The 26,063-nt window shown below is 38.1% G+C and overlaps 2 protein-coding genes across 5 annotated transcripts in view; one reads left to right on the forward strand and one right to left on the reverse strand.

The window, feature by feature from the left end:
• Window positions 1-5,696: 5,696 nt before the first annotated feature.
• LOC131697519 (protein kish-A) lies at window positions 5,697-17,054 on the reverse strand. The gene is made up of 4 exons (XM_058986848.1): window positions 16,942-17,054; window positions 14,961-15,070; window positions 8,862-8,896; window positions 5,697-6,126 (listed from the first exon to the last, which is right to left on the reverse strand). Exons 1-4 carry the CDS (start codon window positions 16,942-16,944, stop codon window positions 6,056-6,058), a joined length of 219 nt encoding a protein of 72 aa, XP_058842831.1. The 5' UTR covers window positions 16,945-17,054; the 3' UTR covers window positions 5,697-6,055.
• The window catches only part of LOC117404049 (DNA repair protein XRCC4), a 159,307-nt gene continuing 149,422 nt past the window's right edge, over window positions 16,179-26,063 (forward strand). For 3 of the 4 annotated variants that reach the window (XM_058986833.1, XM_058986821.1, XM_058986826.1), the window contains exon 1: window positions 17,098-17,210. The gene's annotated coding sequence lies outside the window, so the exon portion shown is untranslated. Of the gene's footprint in view, window positions 16,309-17,097; window positions 17,211-26,063 lie in introns of those variants that run through there. The other variant, XM_058986840.1, reaches the window with a different exon arrangement.

Consider the following 26,063-nt stretch of genomic DNA (forward strand, 5'->3'; position numbering starts at 1 on the left):
GATGGAAGGTATAGCAGATAAAGCACATCACGACATCATGCAAGTTAAAAAAGAAAACAATTCAAGTGGTTAACTTTGTGTAGAAAATGTGCTTTTCCCTTTCTGACCCTTTCAATGGAAAAACAGACATTGCATCATTCAGTCATTCAGTGGCAGTGCGTGCTCTGCAAAGAAAATCACTTTAAAAGCAGCATTTAGATAACTAAAATCTCAGGAGAATAAAAGGGGGAAGTTATTTTAATCGTAACACTCAGATTCATATCAGATGCACAGGGGTAATAGATAAGAAATAAGAGCCAGGGGATTCAAATCACTGTTCAGCCACTATCTCCCTGTGTGACCTTGGACCTGGACCTCCTTGTGCTGTCAAACTGGACAGAAGCAGGAGAAAGGGAGCAAGTTTCTGCAGCTCTGTTATAACAACACTTTATGCTTCCCCGGTCTTTATCATGTCCTTTTCTTCCTTCCAGGATCCTTCCAGGATATCCCAGTCTGCTTTAAGATTGAGCTGCTGAAGGACGCCCCCAATCCGACAGGGGTCCTGCGCTCCAAGGCCAATGGCGAGCCCCCCTAGTGTATGTCCTGTGGTGCTTTGTTTGCTGTGAAATGGGCCATTGAGGTAGCGTGAGCGGACGCTGGGCAGAAGGATTACTTTCCACTGCGTGAATACAATTACTGCAGACCTCTTCACATGCACTTGGCACAGGGTTGACAATGAAGTGCACTATCAAGCAATTTGGCCTGTTTAAGTATCTATGAATGAACTAAACAGAGCACTTGTCAAGAGTAGCCCTCCTCCCCCACCTTAGTTTCTGAATGCATCTGGTATTAAGGATTGGTGGCTACTACTGCTGGCTATGTTGCTTCCGTCTGAGGCTCAGTCTGACAAAATCATTCAAATTAGAGTTTCAGTTCTCCATCGGATCAGAGAGTAGAATATCTTCTGGGATTAGCATTCAGCAGCAGCACCTTGTTTTCAAAGGCACTGGAAACAACACGGACAAATAAATAACTATCCACACTTTTGTCCCATTTATGTCCCATCTTTGCCTGTAATTTTCATACACTAAAGAAGAGGGTTATTCAGACCACTAGCCATTATGAACAGCCATGGAGAACTGAAAACCTCTCAGTAAACACTTTAAAAAGGGTGCTGATGCTAGTGGGAAAACCTTAATTGTTTATGTTGACTTAATCAGCTACCCTATTTAAACCAAAATCCAGTTTATGGCAAATGTCACTAGAGGCAGCCATTATTCAACACCACTTCACAGTTGCAAACACAAAGCAATGCAGAAATAACCACTAGTAAACCAGTTACAACATCAAGCAGCTGTGATTCACCTTTTACATACAGACGTGCTCAAATTTGTTGGTACCCCTCCACAAAAAACAAAGAATGCACAATTTTCTCTGAAATAACTTGAAACTGACAAAAGTAATTGGCATCCGCCATTGTTTATTCCATATTTAATAGAAATCAGACTTTGCTTTTGATTTTTTATTCAACATAATATTGTAAATAATAAAACAAATGAAAATGGCATGGACAAAAATGATGGGACCACTAACCTAATATTTTGTTGCACAACCTTTAGAGGCAATCACTGCAATCAAATGTTTTCTGTAGCTCTCAATGAGACTTCTGCACCTGTTAACAGGTAGTTTGGCCCACTCTTCCTGAGCAAACTGCTCCAGCTGTCGCAGGTTTGATGGGTGCCTTCTCCAGACTGCAAGTTTCAGCTCTTTCCATAGATGTTCGGTAGGATTCAGATCAGGACTCATAGAAGGCCACTTCAGAATAGTCCAATGTTTTGTTCTTATCCATTCTTGGGTGCTTTTAGCTGTGCGTTTTGGGTCATTATCCTGTTGGAGGACCCATGACCTGCGACTGAGACAGAGCTTTCTGACACTGGGCAGTACGTTTCGCTCCAGAATGCCTTGATAGTCTTGAGATTTCATTGTGCCCTGCACAGATTCAAGGCACCCTGTGCCAGGCGCAGCAAAGCAGCCCCAAAACATAACCGAGCCTCCTCCATGTTTCACTGTAGGTATGGTGTTCTTTTCTTTGAAAGCTTCATTTTTTCATCTGTGAACATACAGCTGATGTGACTTGCCAAAAAGCTCCAGTTTTGACTCATCTGTCCAAAGGACATTCTCCCAGAAGGATTGTGGCTTGTCAATATGCATTTTAGCAAATTCCAGTCTGGCTTTTTTATGTTTTTCTTTCAAAAGTGGAGTCCTCCTGGGTCTTCTTCCATGGAGCCCACTTTCGCTCAAAAAGTGACGGATGGTGTGATCAGAAACCGACGTACCTTCACCTTGGAGTTCAGCTTGTATCTCTTTGGCAGTTATCCTTGGTTCTTTTTCTACCATACGCACTATCCTTCTGTTCAATCTGGGGTCGATTTTCCTCTTGCGGCCGCGCCCAGGGAGGTTGGCTACAGTTCCATGGACTTTAAACTTCTTAATAATATTTGCAACTGTTGTCACAGGAACATCAAGCTGCTTGGAGATGGTCTTGTAGCCTTTACCTTTACCATGCTTGTCTATTATTTTTTTCTGATCTCCTCAGACAACTCTCTCCTTTGCTTTCTCTGGTCCATGTTCAGTGTGGTGCACACAATGATACCAAACAGCTGACTACTTTTCTCCATTTAAATAGCCTGAATGACTGATTACAAGATTGGAGACATGTGTGATACTAATTAAAGAAACTAATTAGTTTGAAATATCGCGATAATCCAATTATTTATTATCTTTTCTAAGGGGTACCAACAAATGTTTCCAGGCCATTTTAGAATATCTTTGTAGAATAAGCAATAATTCATCTCTTTTCACAGCTTCTTTGCTTTATTCTATGACATACCAAAGGCATGCAAGTATACATGATAAAATAGCTTTTAATTTCATCACTTTTCAGGAGGAATGAAGCATTATTTCAATGAGCTGTAAGGGTACCAACAAATTTGAGCACGTCTGTATAAGAATTATATCAGCTAGTTTGATAATACATCAAACATTATTGAAGCCCAAGAATCTGCGTGATGCTTAATTTCCATGATCTGATTCAACTGTGAAATTGCAGTTGTACAATCTTTACTAAACATGAGCAAAAGAACAGTGAAGAACGAAACATTATAATAATAATCATCTGCATGGATGTCAAATAAATAACAGTCTGAATACATGCAACTGTGTGTGTGCGCTGCAGAAATAAACCAATGGTATCTTAGTAGTAGTGCACACTGCCAAGCATTGATTAAGACAGCGGACTATCCATTTTCTGTTCAAGTGTACCCACAAAGAGGAGATCAGAGAACACCAAACTAATTAGGCTTTGACCAGCCACTCAGTTTTTTTTTCTAAGCTAGTCAAGAGGTGTGATCAGGTAGAACTGCCTCTTTTCTACACTATATACATTTTACATAGACTACATCTATATGATAAAGCAAAACTGTTTAAGCTCAATTATTTTCCTTCTCATCAATTTCAAAGCTATAACTTAATTACCGATGCATGATACACAGCTTTATGCGTATCACGTATAATTAGCTACTTGCACAAACTACATTGACGTACAATTTGAATACCAGAAATACAAAGCTGCTTTATATACAAACAAGCAAAGCTGTGTATATTGTGCTTACATTCTCAAATGAAAGCTCAGCTGCTTAACATTTACTTCCCTTGACTGATTTTTTCAAATTAATGTGTGCTCTTTGAGTAAGACATGCTGAAATGTCATGTTCTGAAATACCGGAGTGCTCCTTTGTTAATTGACGAGAAAGGTTATACCTTTGCCAGCAGGGTTTATCAGCTGATACCGCTAGCCTGAGCCAAGGACTCGCCATGAAGCCGGGATAGCTGTGAATGAATTGTGAGAAACGAGTCAGGCCACTGAAATGTCCCCCTTTCTTCTTGCCTCAAAATGTATTGCTCTGGTTTTCTTTCACAGATGGGCCTGCTGCAGTCTATGTTATCCAAACAAACTGAACTACAAACAGTTTTTGTTCCAAAGACTTTTAATGACTGCAGAGATTGCATTACTGTGCCTGGTAATGTAGAAGACAGAGACCCCTCCTCCTGGTCCCCTTGAACTGTCATTTTGTATTCCTGTGAACACATAATCAAGGTACCTTCTAATGCACCCACTATTAATCACATCTTTTCATAGTAAATCATTTTGAGAGTCCGATTTTTATTACTTGAAACTGTTATGGGTCGTAATTTTTTTTTGTTAAAGCAACAAACTTAATAGGCTAAACAAAACTGAGCATGAAATATAGCACGGAAGATTTTTGTTGGGTACTGCAATACTTCTTTAAATGTTAGATTGCATTAAAATGCAGCAATGTGCTAATTACAAAAAAAAAAAAACATACATACATACATAATAAACACACCTCCTATGGGACTGAATGACTAGTTAGTCTAACATGAATTTCAATTAAATTGTTTTAACACTGCATTAATTTTCAATTCATTTTGCTCCAGAGGAGGAAGGTGCTTGAAAATGACAGCTTGCAGGGAAGTTTGGGTGGAATGAATTGGCAATACGGGAGAGAAATCAATCAAGCCACGTTTCCACTGCCTAGCGCTTCCGGCATCAAAACCGTGTTTGCACTGCTCATGGCTATCTGGCCAGGTCCTGCATCTCAAACTCCAAGTAGCCAAACAGGCTACAAAGGAAGTGTGTCATCCCATAGCCAGGAGATGCGTGTAGAGAAGAAAAACTGACCACTGGAAATTACTACCATTTTCTTTCATACAGGTAAAATATGCATGTGACATTCTTGTTTTTCTTTAAGCTTTACTGTATTCACCAAAATGAGATAACTCTGTTAGGCTGAACAATATTCACCTTGCTTCGGCACACAAGACTAAAGTTACATTGCTTTAATAATAATAATAATAATAAACACAAAACCTGGCTGTTTGGCTGTGCTCTCCATCTTTACCACATTACTTTTTATTTGCAGAGAGCCTATGGTTAAATGTATTTGTACCGCTGGTTTCTTTAACACAAAACACAGTAGGCTCCCCCAGTGACTTTTGACGTATGGCAAGAATTTCCGAGGTTGGCCAGGTTTAGAAAAAAGCACTGAAACGCTCTTTTGATTTCAGCAACTAGCTGTGGGCAGCTAAAGCCTGTCGTGCCAGGCAGTGGAAACAAGTCATTGGATGCATTGTTTTCACACTTTTTTCAGAACTGCAACAGTATGGTAAGCAGTTATATCTATATTTTGCATGCGAGTCATACAGTTAAATAGGGCTTATTGTAGTAAGAAATCAGCAAAAAGGTTTTTACTATTACTATTCGATGTTCAGACTAATAACAGAATGGTTTGTTTTTGTTTTATAGCCAGACACATTGGATATTTACTTATTTTTTTTTACAATAAAATCACTTCTCATGTGGTTTTACATTTTTATAATTGGTAACACAGAAAAGAAAAAAAAAAACTTGAGCAGATCGCTTTAACGGAAAAATATATGGTTAGAATTAGGTATCATAAAAAGCAATGCTATCTCCTTATGTCTACCATTAGATTTGGTGCATTACCGAAGGATGGGCCACCTGGACTCCATTGCTGTATACAGCAACATCCCTTGGTAAATCAGGTCCTTGTTACCGATACACGGAATGAGTCAAAAAGCTATAAAAAACAAAATACAGTGGATTTCCTACTAGGTAGGTGAAGAACTTATATTTTATTGATTTAACAGATGGAAATGAACTACATAAAAATCCCATGGCCATTTACAGTTTTCAGGGTTCTTCAGTGAAGAATGGAGCCTTGGGTGTGTCCTTGGTCCAGTCTACAAGCACAGGGTTTCTTCTTGCAAGGTGTGCTATTATTATTTATTTCTTAGCAGACAGAGAGTGCTATTTGAAGCTGAGCATGGTCAAAGTCAGAGATGTCTCTAATGCTTATTTCAAGCTTAGATTTAGCTTAGTTAGCTTTTTCTTCTTCGGTGCTTGTCTTCAGGTGGATTTAAACAACTCTCCACCCGAGTTGCACTCCCTCACCCACCCTGTATTCACATTGCATTACTCTGCAAACAAAATACTGAAGGCCATCACCACACAACATATAGCAACATAAGGGCTTTTCCGTTCACCTGCAAGAGACAAAGAAGTACAATTAATGCCACCCTCATTCCATCTGCCTTTTCAGTTTAAACAAAGCATGGTTTCCTATAAAACATGATCCAAATTTAAAGAAGTGCAAACCTTGGTTTTAAAAGGTAAAGCCATGTGGCTATTGCACAGGTGCCAGGACACAGCTGTGCAGTGCTGTATTTGAATTACTGCATAATGCAAAACAACTGAAAAACAAAAAGATCACCACAATAAAAGAGGGCCTGTAGTGATGTAAATTAAGGTTATAAGAAAATTGATTGGTTACTGCTTTAAAAATACCTTGCAGTTTCTTGCAGCACTGAAACATTTAATTTTTTTTTGAAATCTTGAGGAAAATGTTAGTGCTGCAAAACCGGAACCGTTATGAGAAGCACTGTATAAAAATATGCAAAATACCAGGGTGTGCCCGTCACCTTTACAGGACCACCATAATCCATTCTGAGAAGCTCATCTCTTCTCTTACTCTGCAGTGTTTTTTTCTCCTCTAAATCTCCCACAAAACAAACATCTTTCTCCAGTCCTACATTCCTTAGTACATGGCCTTCCCTGGGACTGCAGATTCTGTGAACCTGCCAAAATAAAAACTGAAAACATCTTTCACTGTGTCCCCAATGATTTTCTGTGTCAACGCTTCTATTGTGTTCTGCAGTGTATCGAGTTTTTAAACATACACAGATTTATTGTTAATGGGACTGCAATTTCATATTAACGACTTCTTATATTCGTCCTCTGAGAACACACTACACCCTGATCAGGCTGGAGGGTTAATATATGGGTTTCTACAAAAACACTTTTTATGCAGAAAAGAGAGCCCCCAGGTTGAGGAGTTTGGTTTATGAACTCCGTGGTGTGCTACTGGAAGATAAGGGCACACTATAGCTATAGTTCCTCAGAGTGCCATCCTTTTTCATTTAACAGCCTGTGGCAGTGTGACCCCGCCTTGTGCGTATCGTTTGTTTATATGTTGCATGTAGTGTGTTAAATGTTGGCGTATAGTCATTGGTACACGGGATATAAATGGGTCTGCGTAGCACGAGTGATAAAATGTATATTTGTATTTAGCCACGAGGGTTGCACATCACTTCACGTGCTGATTAAAATGTAATACTATGTGAGCACGGGGAAGGACACGTAATTAATCCATGTGCAGTTGTACCGAGATTCTAATTGAATGATTGATTAGCAATCGAGTCTTGGTACAACTGCATAAAAGACGCACATTGTCACTCAGTCGGTGGTTGAGTGTAGAGAGGAGAGTACGGGGGAGCGGAGAGAGAGATCGAGGAGAATATTATTATTATTATTATTTATTTCTTAGCAGACGCCCTTATCCAGGGCGACTTACAATTGTTACAAGATATCACATTATACATTATTTCACATTATACAGATATCACATTATTTTACATACAATTACCCATTTATACAGTTGGGTTTTTACTGGAGCAATCTAGGTAAAGTACCTTGCTCAAGGGTACAACAGCAGTGTCCCCCACTGGGGATTGAACCCACAACCATCCGGTCAAGAGTCCAGAGCCCTAACCACTACTCCACACTGCTTTATATTTAAAAATATACTTGTTTCTGTTTGTTTGGCCATCTCGCCTTTTTGTTTCGTGTTTTGTTGTTTGTTTAAATCTTTTGTTTTGTTTATTAATAAATCAGCTGAACGCCGTTGCGTTCAGTTTCACCCGCCCATCCATTGTTTTGGTTTCTGTACTTCCTGGTCCATGACGTCACCACACCTCACCACTGCAAGCCATCCTGCCACACAGCCCATCCTGTGTCATGAAGGTTCTCACTATTTTGGTTGATAACTGGAAGCGAGATCTAGTAAAACCTCTTGTGGGTCTGGGGTCGTATTCGAAGAAATCTGATGAACTAACACAGACTGTACTGTGTTAAATGATGCAGTATTTTGCACATCATTATTAATAGAAATTAGAGTAGAATTCTTAGTGGATCAAGGTCATATTTATAATTTCCCATCAATAAATTGTATTCTTGCCAAAATAGTATTTTCCCTTTGTCTGGTGGTGTGTATTTTTAGTGCTGCAGGAAATTAGTGTTCAGTTTAAGTTGCAAGTGCTATAAGAGTCTCTGAAAGACTGCTTAATAGACTTAAGATCGCTCTTTTGTTGTGGAAAGGCACACTACAGTAAACTTTTTAGGGTGTGTTATGTGTCATAAATCTTCCAGCTATACCATTTCTTATTTTTGCAAAATTTGGGTGTTGACAACAAAGGATTTATGTATGTTATATACATACACCTGCTTCTAAGAGCTACAGCTTTGGAATACACTAGAATTTGCAATCAATAACTTAAGAACGACCCACATGGAGTGCAAGGAATGCTCTGTTGTGTACAGAAGTTGTGTCTAAGAATTTGTTCTGTGATTGAAAAGTGATGCATTTAATATATACTGTAGTTGCTACAGATTTCCAATTTTCCTATGTATATTATCACTGCATCTGATATCATGCATTTGTAAAAGGCTTTACCAAACGTTCTATTTGTGTGGCAGTCAGAAGGGTAAATAAATAAAAAATGAAATTTTGGTTAATTAATTAGTTATGCACTTTGGTTTGTATAGCATGAAGCATAGTTCATTGAGACCAAATCTATGAAGTCTACAACTCGGGATACAGAATTATTAAGATGTATCCTCCCTGAATCCAGATTAAACATTACACATTACGTGATTTACTTACCTATCCTGGCACACTTCCAGAATATTCCCAAAATTCTGTAAAACAAAGAACAAAAAAATAAAAATGAATAAAACAAACACAACCTTGCCAAAAATCTAGAAATAGCAATTATTCTGGGAAGGCTAGGTTGAAATAGCCACTATAAAACACACACACGCACAAAATCACGTCTGATAATTCAGAATTCATCTTTTTTTTTATTTACATTTAATTTATGGTTTGCGGGCAAAGCCAAAGACGACCAGCGTTTCACATGTAAATTACTACCAAACACAGAGCAGACAAGAGTAGTTAAGATCACAATCTGCCTTGCTCATATGTATTTCAGTAAGTCAAAAGTACCACCTAACATGAAGAATAGTTAATAGCTTGAACTAGACTTAATCTTACAAAGGTTGCACTTATACGTATCCCGCTCCCAGTCATGTAAACAGACACCATCAACACAGACCTCATAACCTGACTTTATAATGCAGAGGTTCTGAAACTCAATGGTGAGTGGATCCACAGTGTGTGGTCAGTATCTTAAATGTGCTCTCTTGTGTCCCAGCTGACAAATCCTCCAGACACAGGACTGTATGTTAGCTACTTAAAGATCATTTGGAAATCTGCCCACAAGAAGATGGTCTGTTCCAAAGAAACGGACAGAAATATCTTTGCATGACTGCATTTATTATTTATTTATTAGCAGACGTCCTTATCCGGGGCGACTTACATTTGTTACAAGATATCACATTATTTTTTTTTACATACAATTACCCATTTATACAGCTGGGTTTTTACTGGATCAATCTAGGTAAAGTACCTTGCTCAAGGGTACAGCAGCAGTGTCTCCCACCTGGGTTGAACCCACGACCCTCTGGTCAAGAGTCCAGAGCCCTAACCACTACTCCACACTGTTACTCCACCTAAATGCATTGGTCTTTCTGCTACTGTATTGTACAACACTTCTAGAAATAAAAGTACTAGTCTTAAAATAACTTTTTACACAATTAAAGGTTTGAAGTCTTGGGGGTCCTGTTAAGAACAGAAGTGCTCGCCCGGTTCCTAGTAGCTAATTGATCTTGAGTTTGAGTTAGAGACGGTGTTCTAATAATTGCAGACAAGCGACTGCCTCAACATTGATGGTCATATATTCCCTGTATTGGACTCCCTATTTCCTGTGTGCACAACAGAGCAGCTGTACCACTTGCTAATAGGATTCAGCATAATAACTAATTGATTACTGGCACTTAACAAGCAAGCATCCGAGATACACAGGATCTTTGTCTGGGGGCAAAAAAAAAACCCAAAAAAACCCCCACACACACACAATATATATATCTGTTTAAATGATCCAGCTCTTGAAGCCAAGGAAAGCTACACAAAGGCAGCCAAGGCTCATCAATGAACAGTCTAGATAATTACCCATATTCTAAACTACAGAAAGCAATTCATAAGAATCTGCCAGGCAGTTAAAAAAAAAAAAAAAAAAATAGGTAGCTGTGTGAATAACCAAATTACAGCATTACTCTGACCAGACTTACTGTGAGCTTGTGGCTGAACACTTTCACTCCCTAGACTGCAAGAACATTTTTTACAACAGTTATATACACATTATATATATATATATATATATATATATATATATATATATATATATATATATATATATACACACACATACATACAGTGCCTTGCGAAAGTATTCGGCCCCCTTGAACTTTGCGACCTTTTGCCACATTTCAGGCTTCAAACATAAAGATATGAAACTGTAATTTTTTGTGAAGAATCAAAAACAAGTGGGACACAATCATGAAGTGGAACGAAATTTATTGGATATTTCAAACTTTTTTAACAAATAAAAAACTGAAAAATTGGGCGTGCAAAATTATTCAGCCCCCTTAAGTTAATACTTTGTAGCGCCACCTTTTGCTGCGATTACAGCTGTAAGTCGCTTGGGGTATGTCTCTATCAGTTTTGCACATCGAGAGACTGAAATTTTTGCCCATTCCTCCTTGCAAAACAGCTCGAGCTCAGTGAGGTTGGATGGAGAGCATTTGTGAACAGCAGTTTTCAGTTCTTTCCACAGATTCTCGATTGGATTCAGGTCTGGACTTTGACTTGGCCATTCTAACACCTGGATATGTTTATTTGTGAACCATTCCATTGTAGATTTTGCTTTATGTTTTGGATCATTGTCTTGTTGGAAGACAAATCTCCGTCCCAGTCTCAGGTCTTTTGCAGACTCCATCAGGTTTTCTTCCAGAATGGTCCTGTATTTGGCTCCATCCATCTTCCCATCAATTTTAACCATCTTCCCTGTCCCTGCTGAAGAAAAGCAGGCCCAAACCATGATGCTGCCACCACCATGTTTGACAGTGGGGATGGTGTGTTCAGGGTGATGAGCTGTGTTGCTTTTACGCCAAACATAACGTTTTGCATTGTTGCCAAAAAGTTCGATTTTGGTTTCATCTGACCAGAGCACCTTCTTCCACATGTTTGGTGTGTCTCCCAGGTGGCTTGTGGCAAACTGTAAACGACACTTTTTATGGATATCTTTAAGAAATGGCTTTCTTCTTGCCACTCTTCCATAAAGGCCAGATTTGTGCAGTATACGACTGATTGTTGTCCTATGGACAGAGTCTCCCACCTCAGCTGTAGATCTCTGCAGTTCATCCAGAGTGATCATGGGCCTCTTGGCTGCATCTCTGATCAGTCTTCTCCTTGTATGAGCTGAAAGTTTAGAGGGACGGCCAGGTCTTGGTACATTTGCAGTGGTCTGATACTCCTTCCAATTCAATATTATCGCTTGCACAGTGCTCCTTGGGATGTTTAAAGCTTGGGAAATCTTTTTGTATCCAGATCCGGCTTTAAACTTCTCCACAACAGTATCTCGGACCTGCCTGGTGTGTTCCTTGTTCTTCATGATGCTCTCTGCGCTTTAAACGGACCTCTGAGACTATCACAGTGCAGGTGCATTTATACAGAGACTTGATTACACACAGGTGGATTCTATTTATCATCATTAGTCATTTAGGTCAACATTGGATCATTCAGAGATCCTCACTGAACTTCTGGAGAGAGTTTGCTGCACTGAAAGTAAAGGGGCTGAATAATTTTGCACGCCCAATTTTTCAGTTTTTTATTTGTTAAAAAAGTTTGAAATATCCAATAAATTTCGTTCCACTTCATGATTGTGTCCCACTTGTTGTTGATTCTTCACAAAAAATTACAGTTTCATATCTTTATGTTTGAAGCCTGAAATGTGGCAAAAGGTCGCAAAGTTCAAGGGGGCCGAATACTTTCGCAAGGCACTGTATATACATTTACATTATATATATATATATATATATATATATATAAATAATACACACACACATTTTTACAGATACTGCACTTAAACAGTAATTGCTCAGCTTCCCTAAATAGCAAATAGTTTACTGATCACTGTGAATATGAGAAACTTAAAACAGCAATATAATAATTATTTTATAATTTTTTGTATTCAATTTTAAGTTTGAAATACAGTATTTGGTATTCATATGGGTATTTGTTAAGTTCATCTTTATGACCACAATGGCTTTTCTCAATGAAATAGTATAGTTTTTTATTAAAACATTATTGGTCAGTCTGTCCACCAGCTGTCAGACATCAGTGGTTCATCAGTCTAAGGCATATGTCTGATTGTGGTGAAAATAAGAGGAGGAGGCAATGACAAAAAGAAGACAGAATAAATTACTATAGGATAAACACATGAAATCATTTTGGCTGGTGGTTCTACAATGTAATGAGCTTTTATCAACCGATCAAGTATGTAAAACATAAAACAAAGTTAGCAGCTACTGTTTTATTTAGTAACGTTGGTCATAAATGTTACATGTGCTCATTGTTTGCTTTGCCAGATTGGGTCATTGTCTAGCACTTTCATCAATGGAAAAGTAATACCACAAATCATGAACCCTACACACTCTGGATCTTGGTGCTGGGGAGGAGCAACAGATGGTACTCCAATTGCTACACATGCTCTCAGAAGTGACTGTTCAAGTGGCCGTGACTGGGTGGATAACAGAATAAACTGTTACGCTGCCAAGGAAGCAACCTCAAGTCTCGTGTATATAAATGTCGTCATTTTTGTTAACTCAATCCAATGAGACAGACAAATAAAACAGAGTATTAAAAGGCTCCCCTGAGCTTAGAAAAAAGAGAGGTGGTAAAATAAGCTTTGACACTAATCTTACACGTTATAGCATCATCATACTCTTCACTGAGGCTTGAAGAAAATAAAAATCCCAATGTTGGGAATGCACAGGATTGCGTTAAAACAATGACCAGTTATTGTGCGATTATCTTTAGTTTGATTAGTCTTGATTATTTATTTTAATGGAAAACGTTTAGCATTAAATCGTGTTTCTGACAGTCATCCAAAGATAAAAAGGATCAGTACCAGAAGCAAATACCAAACCAAGGGGAAACACAAAACAAAATGACTGGGAGCTACAGCTGATTTAAGAAATCTTTTTTAGTCCATAAAGGATAATTGGACAGAAGCAGAAGTGTGGAAAAATGCAGCGTCATTCATATGTCATTGGGGAGTGTAATCGTATGAAGCATCGTCTAACATCACTTAGAATTTTAAATGTCATCAATTATTTTCCTTGACCGGTAACAACCTACTTTATTTGCCCAGGTAAACCACAATGGAAATCTTTTTTCTAAAATGCGTTCCGTCAGCCTTTGATGACTTCTGACAAGAAAATAACCCAAATGCAACTTAAGACCAGAAGACCCAGCAGTGGTATGCCTTCGAAACACCTTCCGACAGCTACTGTATTTCCTGCCTTGTAACAGCAGACAGACATCATTTCACTACACCAGGCGTGATGGGTTAAACCAGATGGTCACTTTGGCAGACGGCCACCTATTCTTTTCAGATCAAGATACATACATGCTCCATTAAAAAAGTCAAAGGCTTGGAAATGTTTTGTAGAATTGAAATGGATTAATGTTTTGACACTGGAATCAGGAAATTAACACATTAAAACCGTTACCAGAGCAAGATAATTTTTTTTTTTTATCTTATTCCCCCCTATTGCCAATGCGCATGCAGACCATGGTATACAAATGGCAAACGTAGTGCTATATTACAAATACTGACGTTGACAGTAACAGAATAGCTAGATGAGCTGAACCGACAACACTTTAACTGGCAGCAACATGCTGAAGGATGTTGGGTCTGTTGCCGTTTCAAAAGTAAAAAAAAATACACGCTGTTACACCACAGCATGTGTATTTCTATCTTTAAATATAGAGGTATGTAATTAGCCTACCCTTTAGAACTGATGATATTGATTTCTGGTATTTTACATCTTCTAATTTAGTCCACGTTTCTACAATAGTTGGTATATCAGAAGCACTAAAACAAAGTGTACTTTATATTGTTCTTTGTTGGACTAATATAGTGATGATGCAATGTTCATTAGTTATCAAAGTTATGTAATGTATTTTATAGAAAAAACTGTACAATTTTTTTTTTTTTTTTTTTTTGTAAAAAACTTAGTGCGCCCAATTACTTTTCCACCATATGTGTAATGTCCAATCATTTTTCTCCTCACCGAAGCAATTCTGCACACAGCTCAGGAGAACAAGGTTCAGTGGCAATCCTCCAATCCCACGACCGAGCCAGCTTCCTCCTTTACACGCAAGAACTCAGGGAGCTACTGACCTCTGGAGGACCAAGGCCAGGTGTCCACTTTTGAGCTCACTGGGTGCCTTGCCTGCAGGGTTCGCTGTAGCACGATGAAGTGAAACTGTCCCCGACGTTTTTGCCTCCCTAACCCACGGGAGCACCACAGCCAATGCGACACTCCCTTGAGTCCCCAGCGAAGACCAGCCTGCTTCGCACAGCCAGGACGCGAACCTGCACTGTATGACCTCCTGCACACCATGCGGCTGTGCTTTTAGCAGGTGAGTCACTCAGGGACCCCCCCCTCCCGTATAAGATTTTAACATGTTTATTATACATTCCATTTTTGTCTAGGAACTTTGACATGTTTATAATAAAACAAAACAAACCACACTCCATCTGGCTGTTGTAATTGGCAATGAACTTGCACTTACCCGGATTTGTTTTTATCCAGAATGCTGGGAGCCAGGGCCCTGATGTAAGCGCAGGTACATATTAACAGCAGGATGACCGTCAATAAGCTCTGGAAGTTGAAAATGGCAGACTGCAAAACGAACAGACAGAATTGAGGTTTAACAAGGAATAGTATTTTTTGGTTTCCATTATGGCAAAAAGATAATCTCTCCAATATGTGTGCAAGCCTCCTTTGTGTAAATGGGGTTTAAAAGGGGGATGAAAAGTGCTAGCTGTTTTTCTAACAAGCATGTGGTCTTCATGAAATAAAACTGCAGTGGACATTCCCAAAAACAGCGAAGGCATTCGCTGAAATGCTTTTTGACAATTTAATGAGTACATTTCTGGACAAAGCGTGGCTTTACAGAGTGCCACCCCTGAGAAGAGGGGTACATGTGTGGAAGGAAAATTCTTGGACCTTATGTTATTACCGTATTTATGGAGTACATTTCATTCTTCAAGATTGAGGATCATACCGTAATGAAGCCTTTTAAATACTAGCAAATAAACAAAAATAAATTTCTTGAAGAAGAAGAAAAAAAAGGTTTGTTTTAGCTTTCAAAGATGGAAACTCTTGTTGCCTTAATACAGTAATTAACTTGAAACCTTATTTAGGAAAAAACTGGTAGTATTTTTGCAGATTTGAGCCTCTAGGACACCCTGTAGTGTTGATGGTCTTTTCCTAGAAAACCCTAGAAAAAAAGCGAATAAACTTTTACATTCCTGAATCCCTGCCAGAATAGACCCTGCTGTGTCGGTTCTGCGCCGCACTGCTATGGTTCATCAGACTCTCCCCCATCATCATTTAATTCCAAGAATTATCTCAGGAGCAAACAGATGTGCCATTATAGTCAGAAAAGACTTCCAGGTGATGAATAGGACTCCAAGGGATGGCTGATCTTTCGTCTGCTCCCAGTCTCCAGAGACGTATGCAAATCTTTTCAGACTTCACTATTTTTCTTATTAATATTGTTGTCACAGCTGGTGACAAAGTTGAAAGTTCAGTTTGTCAAGGCAGACAAACAAATGGGGAGTTTATGTGAAAATAATACATTTTAAGCATTTACATTAACACTTGTCACTAATCTGCAAAGCTTCTGCTATTTTTCTACACATTTGGTAGCTTGAGACCCTTACACTTACACAGCAAACAGGGGACGTATTAATGAAGTATTGACAATAGCGGTGTAACACATAGTTAAGGTTTTTTAATGGAAAACTGCTTTCCAGTGGGTTGAGAAACGGACAGACTGGCAATATTATTCACCGCAAGCGGGGGACATTACAGCTCATTGGAGATCACGAAGGGGAACATTTTTCCAGTAAAAGGTGAAAACTGCAGTCAAAATGTTTAAGCTTTTATTAAAAAAAACGTACTGATTCAAAGAAATCTTCTACAGAACGGTGTTCATAAATCACGTAGAGAATTAGACAAGGCGTGTTAATATAATTCTGACTCGACATGTAATCATTATATTGCATTATACACTGTACACAGCAACAAGATATCAAAGTGCGTTTCTTAATTGTATTTATATGGTGAGAGAAAAATCTGATGATATCAATGCATAAATACAGATACGTACACCAACAGGTACTTCTTAACTACACTAGTAAACTAAACTACACTGCAGCCAGGAATGGGACAGACAGGCTTAGTACGTCGGTATTTTGTATTTTATTTTTTAGCGACGCTGGCTGGGCACAAGAAAATAATAAAAATGAATTAACATTGCATGGCTGCATAGTGTTTTGGTGTTAAAACGTTATCAAATGCTCCTATCGATTTTCTTGATTTCACACAGTCATCGAAATAGGTAGTCTAATTAAATGGCAAGCAGTCGGTTTTAATGAATAACATGGGGAACAATAAACGACCCGTTGTAATGAGTAGCAATATGAATTAATGATAAATATTGTGCACGTATTATTTTAAAAGGTTATAAACAGCACTATTCTTACCATAGCGAAAATGTTCTTACAGCCACCTCACACTTCCTGTGTGTCCCTGGAAATGATGTAGTTACAAGTAGCTTCTGTGCCTACCTATGATTGGCCAGTTGGACACAGTAAGTCCGCGTTGAACTATTAGTCATTAAACTCTATTTTTTTTTTCATTGGGCAAGAAAGCCACACAACTGATGACGATTTTTTCTGCGCATTCTGATTCGGTCGATATGTGCTTTTTAACGTTCGAATCTCTGGCACCCGGAAGATTGTGCAGTTTAAAGGTAAGACGCGTTATCAACATCAACAGTAACACTAAACAAATGTAAACATAAATGAAAAACTTGTTATCACAGAAATAATTCAATTCTATTTTCTATGGATGCATTTACTGGAGGGGAAGCACACTGCTTACGTTGTCTGTCTGCATGGTTTCTGGTGAGGCTAAGCTTTGGAAGAATGTAAACAGAAAGCCACGAAGTTGGCAATGTTTTTAGTGTGAAATGAAACGAACAAATATGCTACACTTGAAGCAATAAGATATATCTGTCACGCCGTTTGCAGGATTAAGGTGTGTTGAACTTGCGAAGTTGGTGTGTTTGTTTTGGTAATGCTGTGCCCTCAGATTAATAAGTACTGTAAGGAAGATAAACAAAACTGCTATACCACAGAAATATGAACATGTTTTTCATATGTAAAATATGTATATAGTACATTCCTAACTGTTTGAATTTGTGAAAAAAGTACTAGTATAACTACCAATCAAGCACTGCTAAAGGTATACCTTTTGTGTCATATTTACTTTTTTTATAAGGTACTATTTATTTCTTTAAAATAAGTTAACTTCTGAGCTTTGTTATACTGGAGTCCATTGAAAACCATCCCCAAAATGCATGCAAATGGGTACCAAGAGTAGCAACGGCTCTGTGGGTTGTTTTAAACACTGTACATTAACCCGTGTACTGACTTTCTTAAAGGACTAATCTTGCACCATATACTTCCCATTCAGGGGGTTCTCCCAACTTCAGTGGCCCAAGTAATACTTTCAGCTTTGTGGGGGAAATTATTTTAGAATCTTCCATTTTCTTTTTATAGAAAGCAGCTAGATTCCTTTCATCTCTGCCTTCCACATATGAGATATATTTTCATGACCGATTTTCAAATGATCCCAAACAAAATCACTGAGTAAAGGTCCGGTCCCTTATTCAAGTGGGTGTTTGAGAAGACAAGATGTGTGTGTGTGGGGGGGGTAGGGGAAAGTCTTTAATCAAAGGAACAATTTTAGTTGCTGTTTCTTTTTAGTTCAATAAGTAGTGGCTTTAGCCAATTTGTATTATTTTATCCATGCTAAATCACAGACCTGGTTTAAATTAGGATATGAGTCTGGAAGATCTTTCCATTTCTTTGGGCTCTGTTCCAAGAATAATGCACTGCACCAAGCAATCAGCAAACCCCATTGATATTTGTTTGAACCATAGAACTGAAAACATAGTGCACTGTACCCCTTACTGTATTTACTAATTCCATGTTTACACAACAGTGTCCGTCAATGTTAGTGTGATATGGCATTTTCATTACGTTTGCTTGCCTTTTGTAATGTCTTCCAATCGTTTTTTCTCTTTCATGTGTCACTTCATTGTTATAAATAAAGGTGGCCTGGGTATGGATTTGATAACTGGGATAGATCCTGCCTTACTTTTTTTTATTTTCTGCTCTGGTAACTCTTCCCTATACAATTGCATTATCAAGTAAACAGTCCCCCACAGCAGGAGAGCAAGATTCTGTCCCAGATGACATGTGCAATGTAACTGAAAAAGAAAAAAGTGTGTGTTTGTTTTTTTGTGATTTAAAAAAGAAAACTACAGTATGACTTGCTGTACACTAGAGAACAACATTTAAATCCAGCAAATTCTTTTAAGTCTACTAAATTCTTTATTATTTTGGGAGGGGGAGGTCAGAGGGTGGACAAAATGACAGATAACATCATAAAGGTTTGATTTGATCTTACAATCTTCCTATTGTGTAAACCTGAAATGTAAACTCTGTTTCTCTAAGTGGTAGTAAAAAAAAGAAAGTAGGTTAATTTTGTTGCCTTCCTTAGATTTTAAACTGTACGTGCTGTCTGTGTGCCAAGAACATATATGAAAGTAAGAAGCATTCGAAAATAATTTCAGTAAAAAGACTCTTTGGCTCCCCTTGTAACCCATGGTACATACATAATTTAAAAATAAAAGGGACATGACGTTTTCAACAAGCTTTTTTTATTTTTATTGTTTTTATCAGAGACCACCTCAATTATTCCTTTTGTAAGGGTTTAGAGAAAATATATAAAAGCCTTTTTGATTTGAGGTACTGAGGGATTGAAAGCTCTTGGAACAATACAAACAATCCTACATCTGTGCCACAGACCTGACCATTGATTTAGAGTCAAACTTCCCTTAAAAAAGCCATCCTCAGGGGACACTGCCGAGATTGTAATAAAAGTAGAAGAGGCTCAGTTTCTACTGTATATGGCTCGCTTGCATCCTGAGTAAGATTGATGGCTCCAGTGCAATGGCGATGGGAGCAGGCCAAATTACACGTTGTTTTTATTGAGAAGCAAAATAATGAATGAGATAGTGTGAAAATGAAGCTGTGTGTCCCGAGCACAAGCCCGGCTTGTTTTTACAAATGAGCCAAATGATTGGGAAAGAGGTGGACTGTTTGTTTATGTGTCTACAAAGGGAGCTCAGAGGCCACCCATTTCAACACAGTAACCGGACAGGAAGGCTTTCCAAAGGCAGTCAGCTGTGTCCGACTCGCTAAGGAAATGACATTCAGAATCCGAGGAGGGATGTGCGCTGAATTGTGAACCATTTTGGCCGAATTGTAAACCTTGATAAGCCTAATAAAAGTGTCAAATGATGCCCTGCTGTAATTTTAATGCCTTGTTTTCAGACAGTTCACCTGGGCTAGCCTGCAGTTCTCCTGTCCATTTCAAATAATGGTCATAACACCGATAACAGGAGAGTTTTAATTTGTCAAATGGCCTGTAGCCTCAATAGGGGAGAGCAGCTATTTGAACACTAAGCCAACCTTAGAGTTCCATTACATTTTTCAATTACTATAAATAATGTTGGCACCCTTTGTTGTAGTCTGCACTTAAGACTAATTCAAAAGTTTGAAGTTTTATGAAACCCCTAAACTGTACGCATCGGCTGGCTTGGAGTTTGTTGAGAATCTGGTCAGGATTTAAGTGCAGGTTCTGCTGGTCGTTGTGTATTTATTCAAACTGTAACAAGTCATCGATATAAGACTAATGGTACAGTATGCCCCATATTTGTGTGGTGATGGGTGTATCTTCAAACAGTCTTAGGCTTGCAGTAGTTTGATATAGATGGCTTTTCTAATTAAACAAATATTAGATTTTTATGTAAAGGCCTTATACTGCTGCAATACATACCTGTCGATATTGAGAAACATTAACATCATTGCAAATACCATACAAGGCATCCCAACTCCCAGCTAGTTAAATGCATTGCACATTTTATTTATTTTTATTTAGTGTGTCCAATTATTATTTTCTCCCAATTTGGAATGCCCAATCACTTTTCACTGCAGCAATTTCTCCACACGGCTCAGGAGACCTGAAGGTTCAGTGGGCATCCTCCGATCCCACGACCAAGCCAGGATCCTTTAACTCCCAGGAACTCGGAACTCGAATGTCCGTGAAATACCGACCTTTGGAGGACAAAGACCAGCCCTGCAGGTGTTTGCCTTTGAGCTCCCTGTTTGCCTGGCCAGCAGGGTTCGCTGTAGCTTGATGAGGGGAAAACAGTCCCTGACAGTTTTGCCTCGCTAACCCATGAGAGCGCCAGAGCCAATGCAATGCTCCCTTTGGAGTCCCCAGCGAAGACCGGCCTACTTCGCAGAGCCAGGATGCAAACCTGTGCTTCTGCAAGGTGAGCCAGTCAGGGACCTCTACACATATATTTTTGGGAGATAGCTTTTTTGTTCAAAGAACATAAAAATGGTTTCCTCATAAGCCTCTAAAGAAAATGTCTGAGTTGTTTATTTCTGTTTTAGTACAATTATTGTGTGTTTCTTTTTTGAGAATCTAGCCATTAATCTACTGTAGTTATCGTGTTATCTTTTTGTAAAGTTACTTAGTGCTGAAAGAGTTACTGTAAATGGGTGACGCAGGGCAATTTTTAATTGTGTATTTATAATGGCTTATAGACCCAACACTATGGGGTCCCTGCTGTGTATTAGTGGTAGTAAAGTTCTGTTGGACTTCTTCCAAAAGCTTTCAGCTTGTTACCAAGTATAAAGATTTCCTTAATAAAATCAGAGCAAAGAAGCAGATTTCCCGTGTAACCTCAGGGAGAGAGAGCTATATAGTTTCACTTAACAAATATGTGAGTCAGCTCAGTGCCCTACAGTACGTTACATTTAATAGAATTTTAACTTGCCTGTTCAGGAAGACTAAAACCTATAAACGCCTTGGAATTAATATAAGAGTTCGGGCTGTATAAAACAGGATCCGAAATGGTTTTCTGACAAAAAATATCAGAATAATAAGCAGTAATTACCTTATTATCTGTGCTACACACTAAAGCATACAGTACACAGGTGCACTGACTGTTGCCAAACAAATTAATGTCTATGAAGCATCTAACTATGACACAGTGATTTCAGTCATTATCTTTAGCCAGGCAAAGCAAAGTGTGGTATACTAAAGGAGATGTCTATAGAAGGTCGGAACAAGGACAATTCCTAGCTTTTCTTGAAAGTCATCTAATGCTGCAGGGACCCACAGGGAGCGTTGCATTGACCTGTGCAGTCCCGCATGGACTCCTTGATCAATCCCTACTGGTCAGATGCCCAGGAAGTTTTGTGGGCTAAAACTGCAGCATGACCCTGATAGTGGACCCTAATTGCTGTAGCAGATTGGTTATGTGCTTGCTAAAAGTCTCTTTTTCTTTCTCATAGGCCTTTTATCATTTTGTTTTATTGAATTGCAAAGAAAACCAAGGGGTTTGGAAAGTGGTAGCTTGTAATATTTGCAGTAACGCTGAGACATTTCCTGACCTAGATTTTGGTGGGTACTGTATGTGGTCTGCACAGTTTTTGATACAAACAATGATGAGAAACAGAAAAGTTAATTGCAGATAAGCGAACAGTGTTTTAAAGGATGACGTTAAGTACTGGGGACTTTGTCATTCTTGTGGTATCATAGTGTTGGGGTTGCAATGATATGTTTAAGAGCAAATTGGTACGGGTATGAAATATCAAAGGTATCTTAGCTAATGTGTTGTTCTGTTTCTGTCATCCTGGTGACTTTAAAACTTAGAATTTTTAAAGCACACCAGTGGCCTCAATAGAGCTCTCAGAATTCTAAATATATCAGCTACACCTGAGTGTAATCATCAGGAATCCTAGGAATATGTTTGCTGTGGAATAATGAGGAAAAACACAGATTTTCTATGTTGTCGGAGAATCTTTAGTTTTACACTTTTTCTGTTTGTTTGATAACCAGATAAATACACTTATCATATATACTCATCAACACAGGCAATTTAGCTTTAAATTTACGTAAACATACTTGTTCAATAAATCTGCTTCTGGTGTACAGAGGTCAAGGCTGAACGAGGCGCACCATCACATTCATGCTGAAACGTAGCTGCAGTTTACTTCAGGATCCAGTGTGTTGTTACTATTGAAGAAGATCCCAAAAACGGTAACGGTCACCCCTAAAGATCGGGTTAATGAGTTTGGCAATAGCCATCCAGATGACAAAAAGTAACTCAAAGATAAACTAATATGAATACTATTTTTACACAGAAGTAGTTGTAATCTAAAGTAAAATGGTAAATGTGTTTATATTATTGCTTGATGGAACTGGTGAGCTTGTAACTCCCTTAGACTTTAAGTGTACCAATAAATACTTTTTGTGTTAACTGTTATTCAATAGTACTTTTTGCGTATCTTATTATAATGTGACAGGGGGATGGATGATGCCATTTTAGCCTTTTATTTGAATTGTGGAATAGCACAGATTTTTATTTTTTTATTATTATTATTATTTATTTCTTAGCAGACGCCCTTATCCAGGGCGACTTACAATTGTTATAAGATATCACATTATACATTATTTCACATTATACAGATATCACATTATTTTACATACAATTACCCATTTATACTGGAGCAATCTAGGTAAAGTACCTTGCTCAAGGGTACAACAGCAGTGTCCCCCACTGGGGATTGAACCCACAACCCTCCGCTCAAGAGTCCAAAGCCCTAACCACTACTCCACACTGCTGCTTTTATTGGAGAATTTCGTTTTGGATAACGGATTCCTGGTAATCATCGCCTGTCCTCCCACAACACTGTGCTCCTAGTGGATGTAAGAAACACATGACCATCTTTTCTCTAGGTAAAGTTTCTTATTCATACAACAAATGTGACAGTTCTCACATCCATTAGAACAGAGTGTTACAGTGTGGAAGGTTAATGGCTGGGTACACTCTGGTGCACCTGATTTAGGACTACTTAGAGCTTAAATACACAAATACAGGAGTTTTAAAAAGTCACCAGGATGTGATAAATTAAACTAAGAAGTGATAGAAAGAAAATAAACAAATACATCCCTATAATAGTAAAATAAAAGTTCCATGTTATTTTAAATGCTCATTTCATAAAACGGGTTTTAATCCACAAGGCACAGTAGCTGCTAGTGTTGCACTGATGATAATAATTAATTAGTTCTCATTCTGGTTCAACAAGCGGTTATCGATGATGATACACAAGATATTGAATCTTTTCTGAAATATTTTCCATAAAAGGTGAAATAAAACACCACAAAATGTTTACAAAGCGATTGATGTTAATTGATTGTGGCAGCAGGGACATGATTGAGAGATTACTGTAAACATATTGTTTAAATAAAAATGGAGTTTACATGTGTTGTTTTCACATACCAATTCCCATCATTTGCAGTTGCCTGGGTTTTGATCTGCCTAGTTATAGTTATAAAGAAGCAGTCCTTAACATTAGTTTCCAAGAGGGAAAAACTTTCTATAAAGAGGAATTGAAACAGATTATATAGCTATTGTGTTTGCATCAGATGTTGCACTTGCAGATTGCTGTTCCAAAGGTTTTGCTGCTTGAGAAAATCATGCTTGACAGACAGTACACAGTTGTACTCAAATGCTTACATACCCCAGTGGAAATGTGTAATTTCTCAAAAACAAATAATTATAGGAAAAATCTTTTGTAGCAAAAGTTTTGCTTTTGTGGATGAGGAATAAAAGTTACAAGAAATACAATTATTTATTTCAGCAAATGTTTTTGCAAAACTCAAAAAATGCTAATTAAAAAGTATTCATACCCTTTGATGCTATGATAGTATTGTCTACAAGGTACTAGAAATGTCATTATGATAATGCAGAACCTAATTCTAGAAAATGCTGGATTGTAGGTGAACATTCTTTGAGAGTATAAAAAGGTTAGGCATAGGATGATTGCCGTCATTACCAAGAAGTCAATATGGGAAAAAGTAAAGGGCTATCTGAAGACCTTTCAGATAGCTCCTTTAGCTCATACAGCTGGAGAAGGATGCAAGAAGATTTCCAAGCATTTGTGTTTCCAAATTTCAACTATTGTTTCTATCATCAAGAAATGCAAGACTCATGGTACTATCATAACGCTCCCTCGGTCTGGAAGAAAGGAGGGTCTTTCACCAAGAACAAGTTGAAGAATTGTGAGGAAGGTTAATAACAATCTGATATTGACAGCCAAAGATATTCAAAGTGAATTGGCTGCAAGTGGGACTGGGGTTTCCATTTCAACCATAGGTCAAGTATTGCATGGTGATGGTCTCAATGGTCGCAGACCAAGGAAAAAGCCACTCTTAGGAAAATGTCACAAGGACATACACTTAAAGTTTGCAAAATGGCATTTGAATGGTGGATATGAGTTCTGGTCAAATGTTTTGTGGAGTGATGAAACCAAAATCGTGCTATTTGGTCACGCTGATAGTCGTTACGTTTGGAGAAAGTCTTGTGAGGCATACAAAGAAAAGAACACCATACCTACTGTCAAGCATGGCAGTGGTAATATCCTTCTGTGGGGTTGTTTTTCCTCTAATGGCACAGGAAATTTAGTACCAATACATGGTAAAATGGATTCCATAGCATACCAAAAGATATTGGCATCATCTGAAACCCTCCGCTACAAAACTTGGTTTAAAACGCAACTGGACGTTCCAACACAACAACAATCTAAAGCACACATCAAAATCTACTTCAGAATCATTAAACAATTGGGCAGTAGTGTGGAGTAGTGGTTAGGGCTCTGGACTCTTGACCAGAGGGTCGTGGGTTCAATCCCAGGTGGACACTGCTGCTGTACCCTTGAGCAAGGTACTTTACTTAGATTGCTCCAGTAAAAACCCAACTGTATAAATGGGTAATTGTATGTAATAATAATGTGTAAAAAATAATGTAATTGTGTGTAAAATAATGTGATATCTTGTAACAATTGTGAGTCTCCCTGGATAAGAGTGTCTGCTAAGAAATAAATAATAATAAAGAAGAATAATATAAAGGTTCTGGAATGGCCTAGTCAAAGTCAGATTGAGAATCTTTGGTATGAGTTGAAGAAGGCTGTGCACAAGAGAAGTCCCTGGAATTTGAATGAATTGGAACAATTTTACATTGAAGAGTGGTCAAAAATCACTAAAGAATCATGCCAAAAGCTCATTGACAAATATCCTAATTATTTAAAACAGGTTGTTATTGCTAAAGGTATCTCAACTAGCTATTAATTTCATGTTCCTTGTCAGGGTATGAATACTTTTGAATAAGCATTTTTTTAGTTTTGCAAAAAAAAATCGCTGAAATAAATAATTGTAGTCATCTATTTCTTATAACTTTTTTCCTCATCCACAAAAGCAAAACTTTTGCTACAAAAGATTTTTCCTATAATTTGTTTGAGAAATTATAAATTTCCATTGGGGGTATCTAAACTTTTGACTAGAACTGTATGTAGTAACATTACAGAGGTCATCTCAAGGTCCACTTCAGGTATGGCAACAGGTGATAGATGTTATGTTCTTTTCCAGACACATTTTTAAAGACTGAGCTATCAGCAAC

Source organism: Acipenser ruthenus, chromosome 2 (assembly GCF_902713425.1).
Source record: "Acipenser ruthenus chromosome 2, fAciRut3.2 maternal haplotype, whole genome shotgun sequence".
Lineage (NCBI taxonomy): Eukaryota > Metazoa > Chordata > Actinopteri > Acipenseriformes > Acipenseridae > Acipenser > Acipenser ruthenus.

What these genes read in the sequence shown, in the direction of transcription:
- LOC131697519 (XM_058986848.1), bottom strand. An exon ending in CTGGATAAAAACAAATCCGG is followed by an intron (nt 8,897 to 14,960) that starts GTAAGTGCAAGT and finishes TTTGTTTTACAG; the next exon opens with AATTTTGGGAATATTCTGGA. An exon ending in CTGGAAGTGTGCCAGGATAG is followed by an intron (nt 6,127 to 8,861) that starts GTAAGTAAATCA and finishes TGTCTCTTGCAG; the next exon opens with GTGAACGGAAAAGCCCTTAT.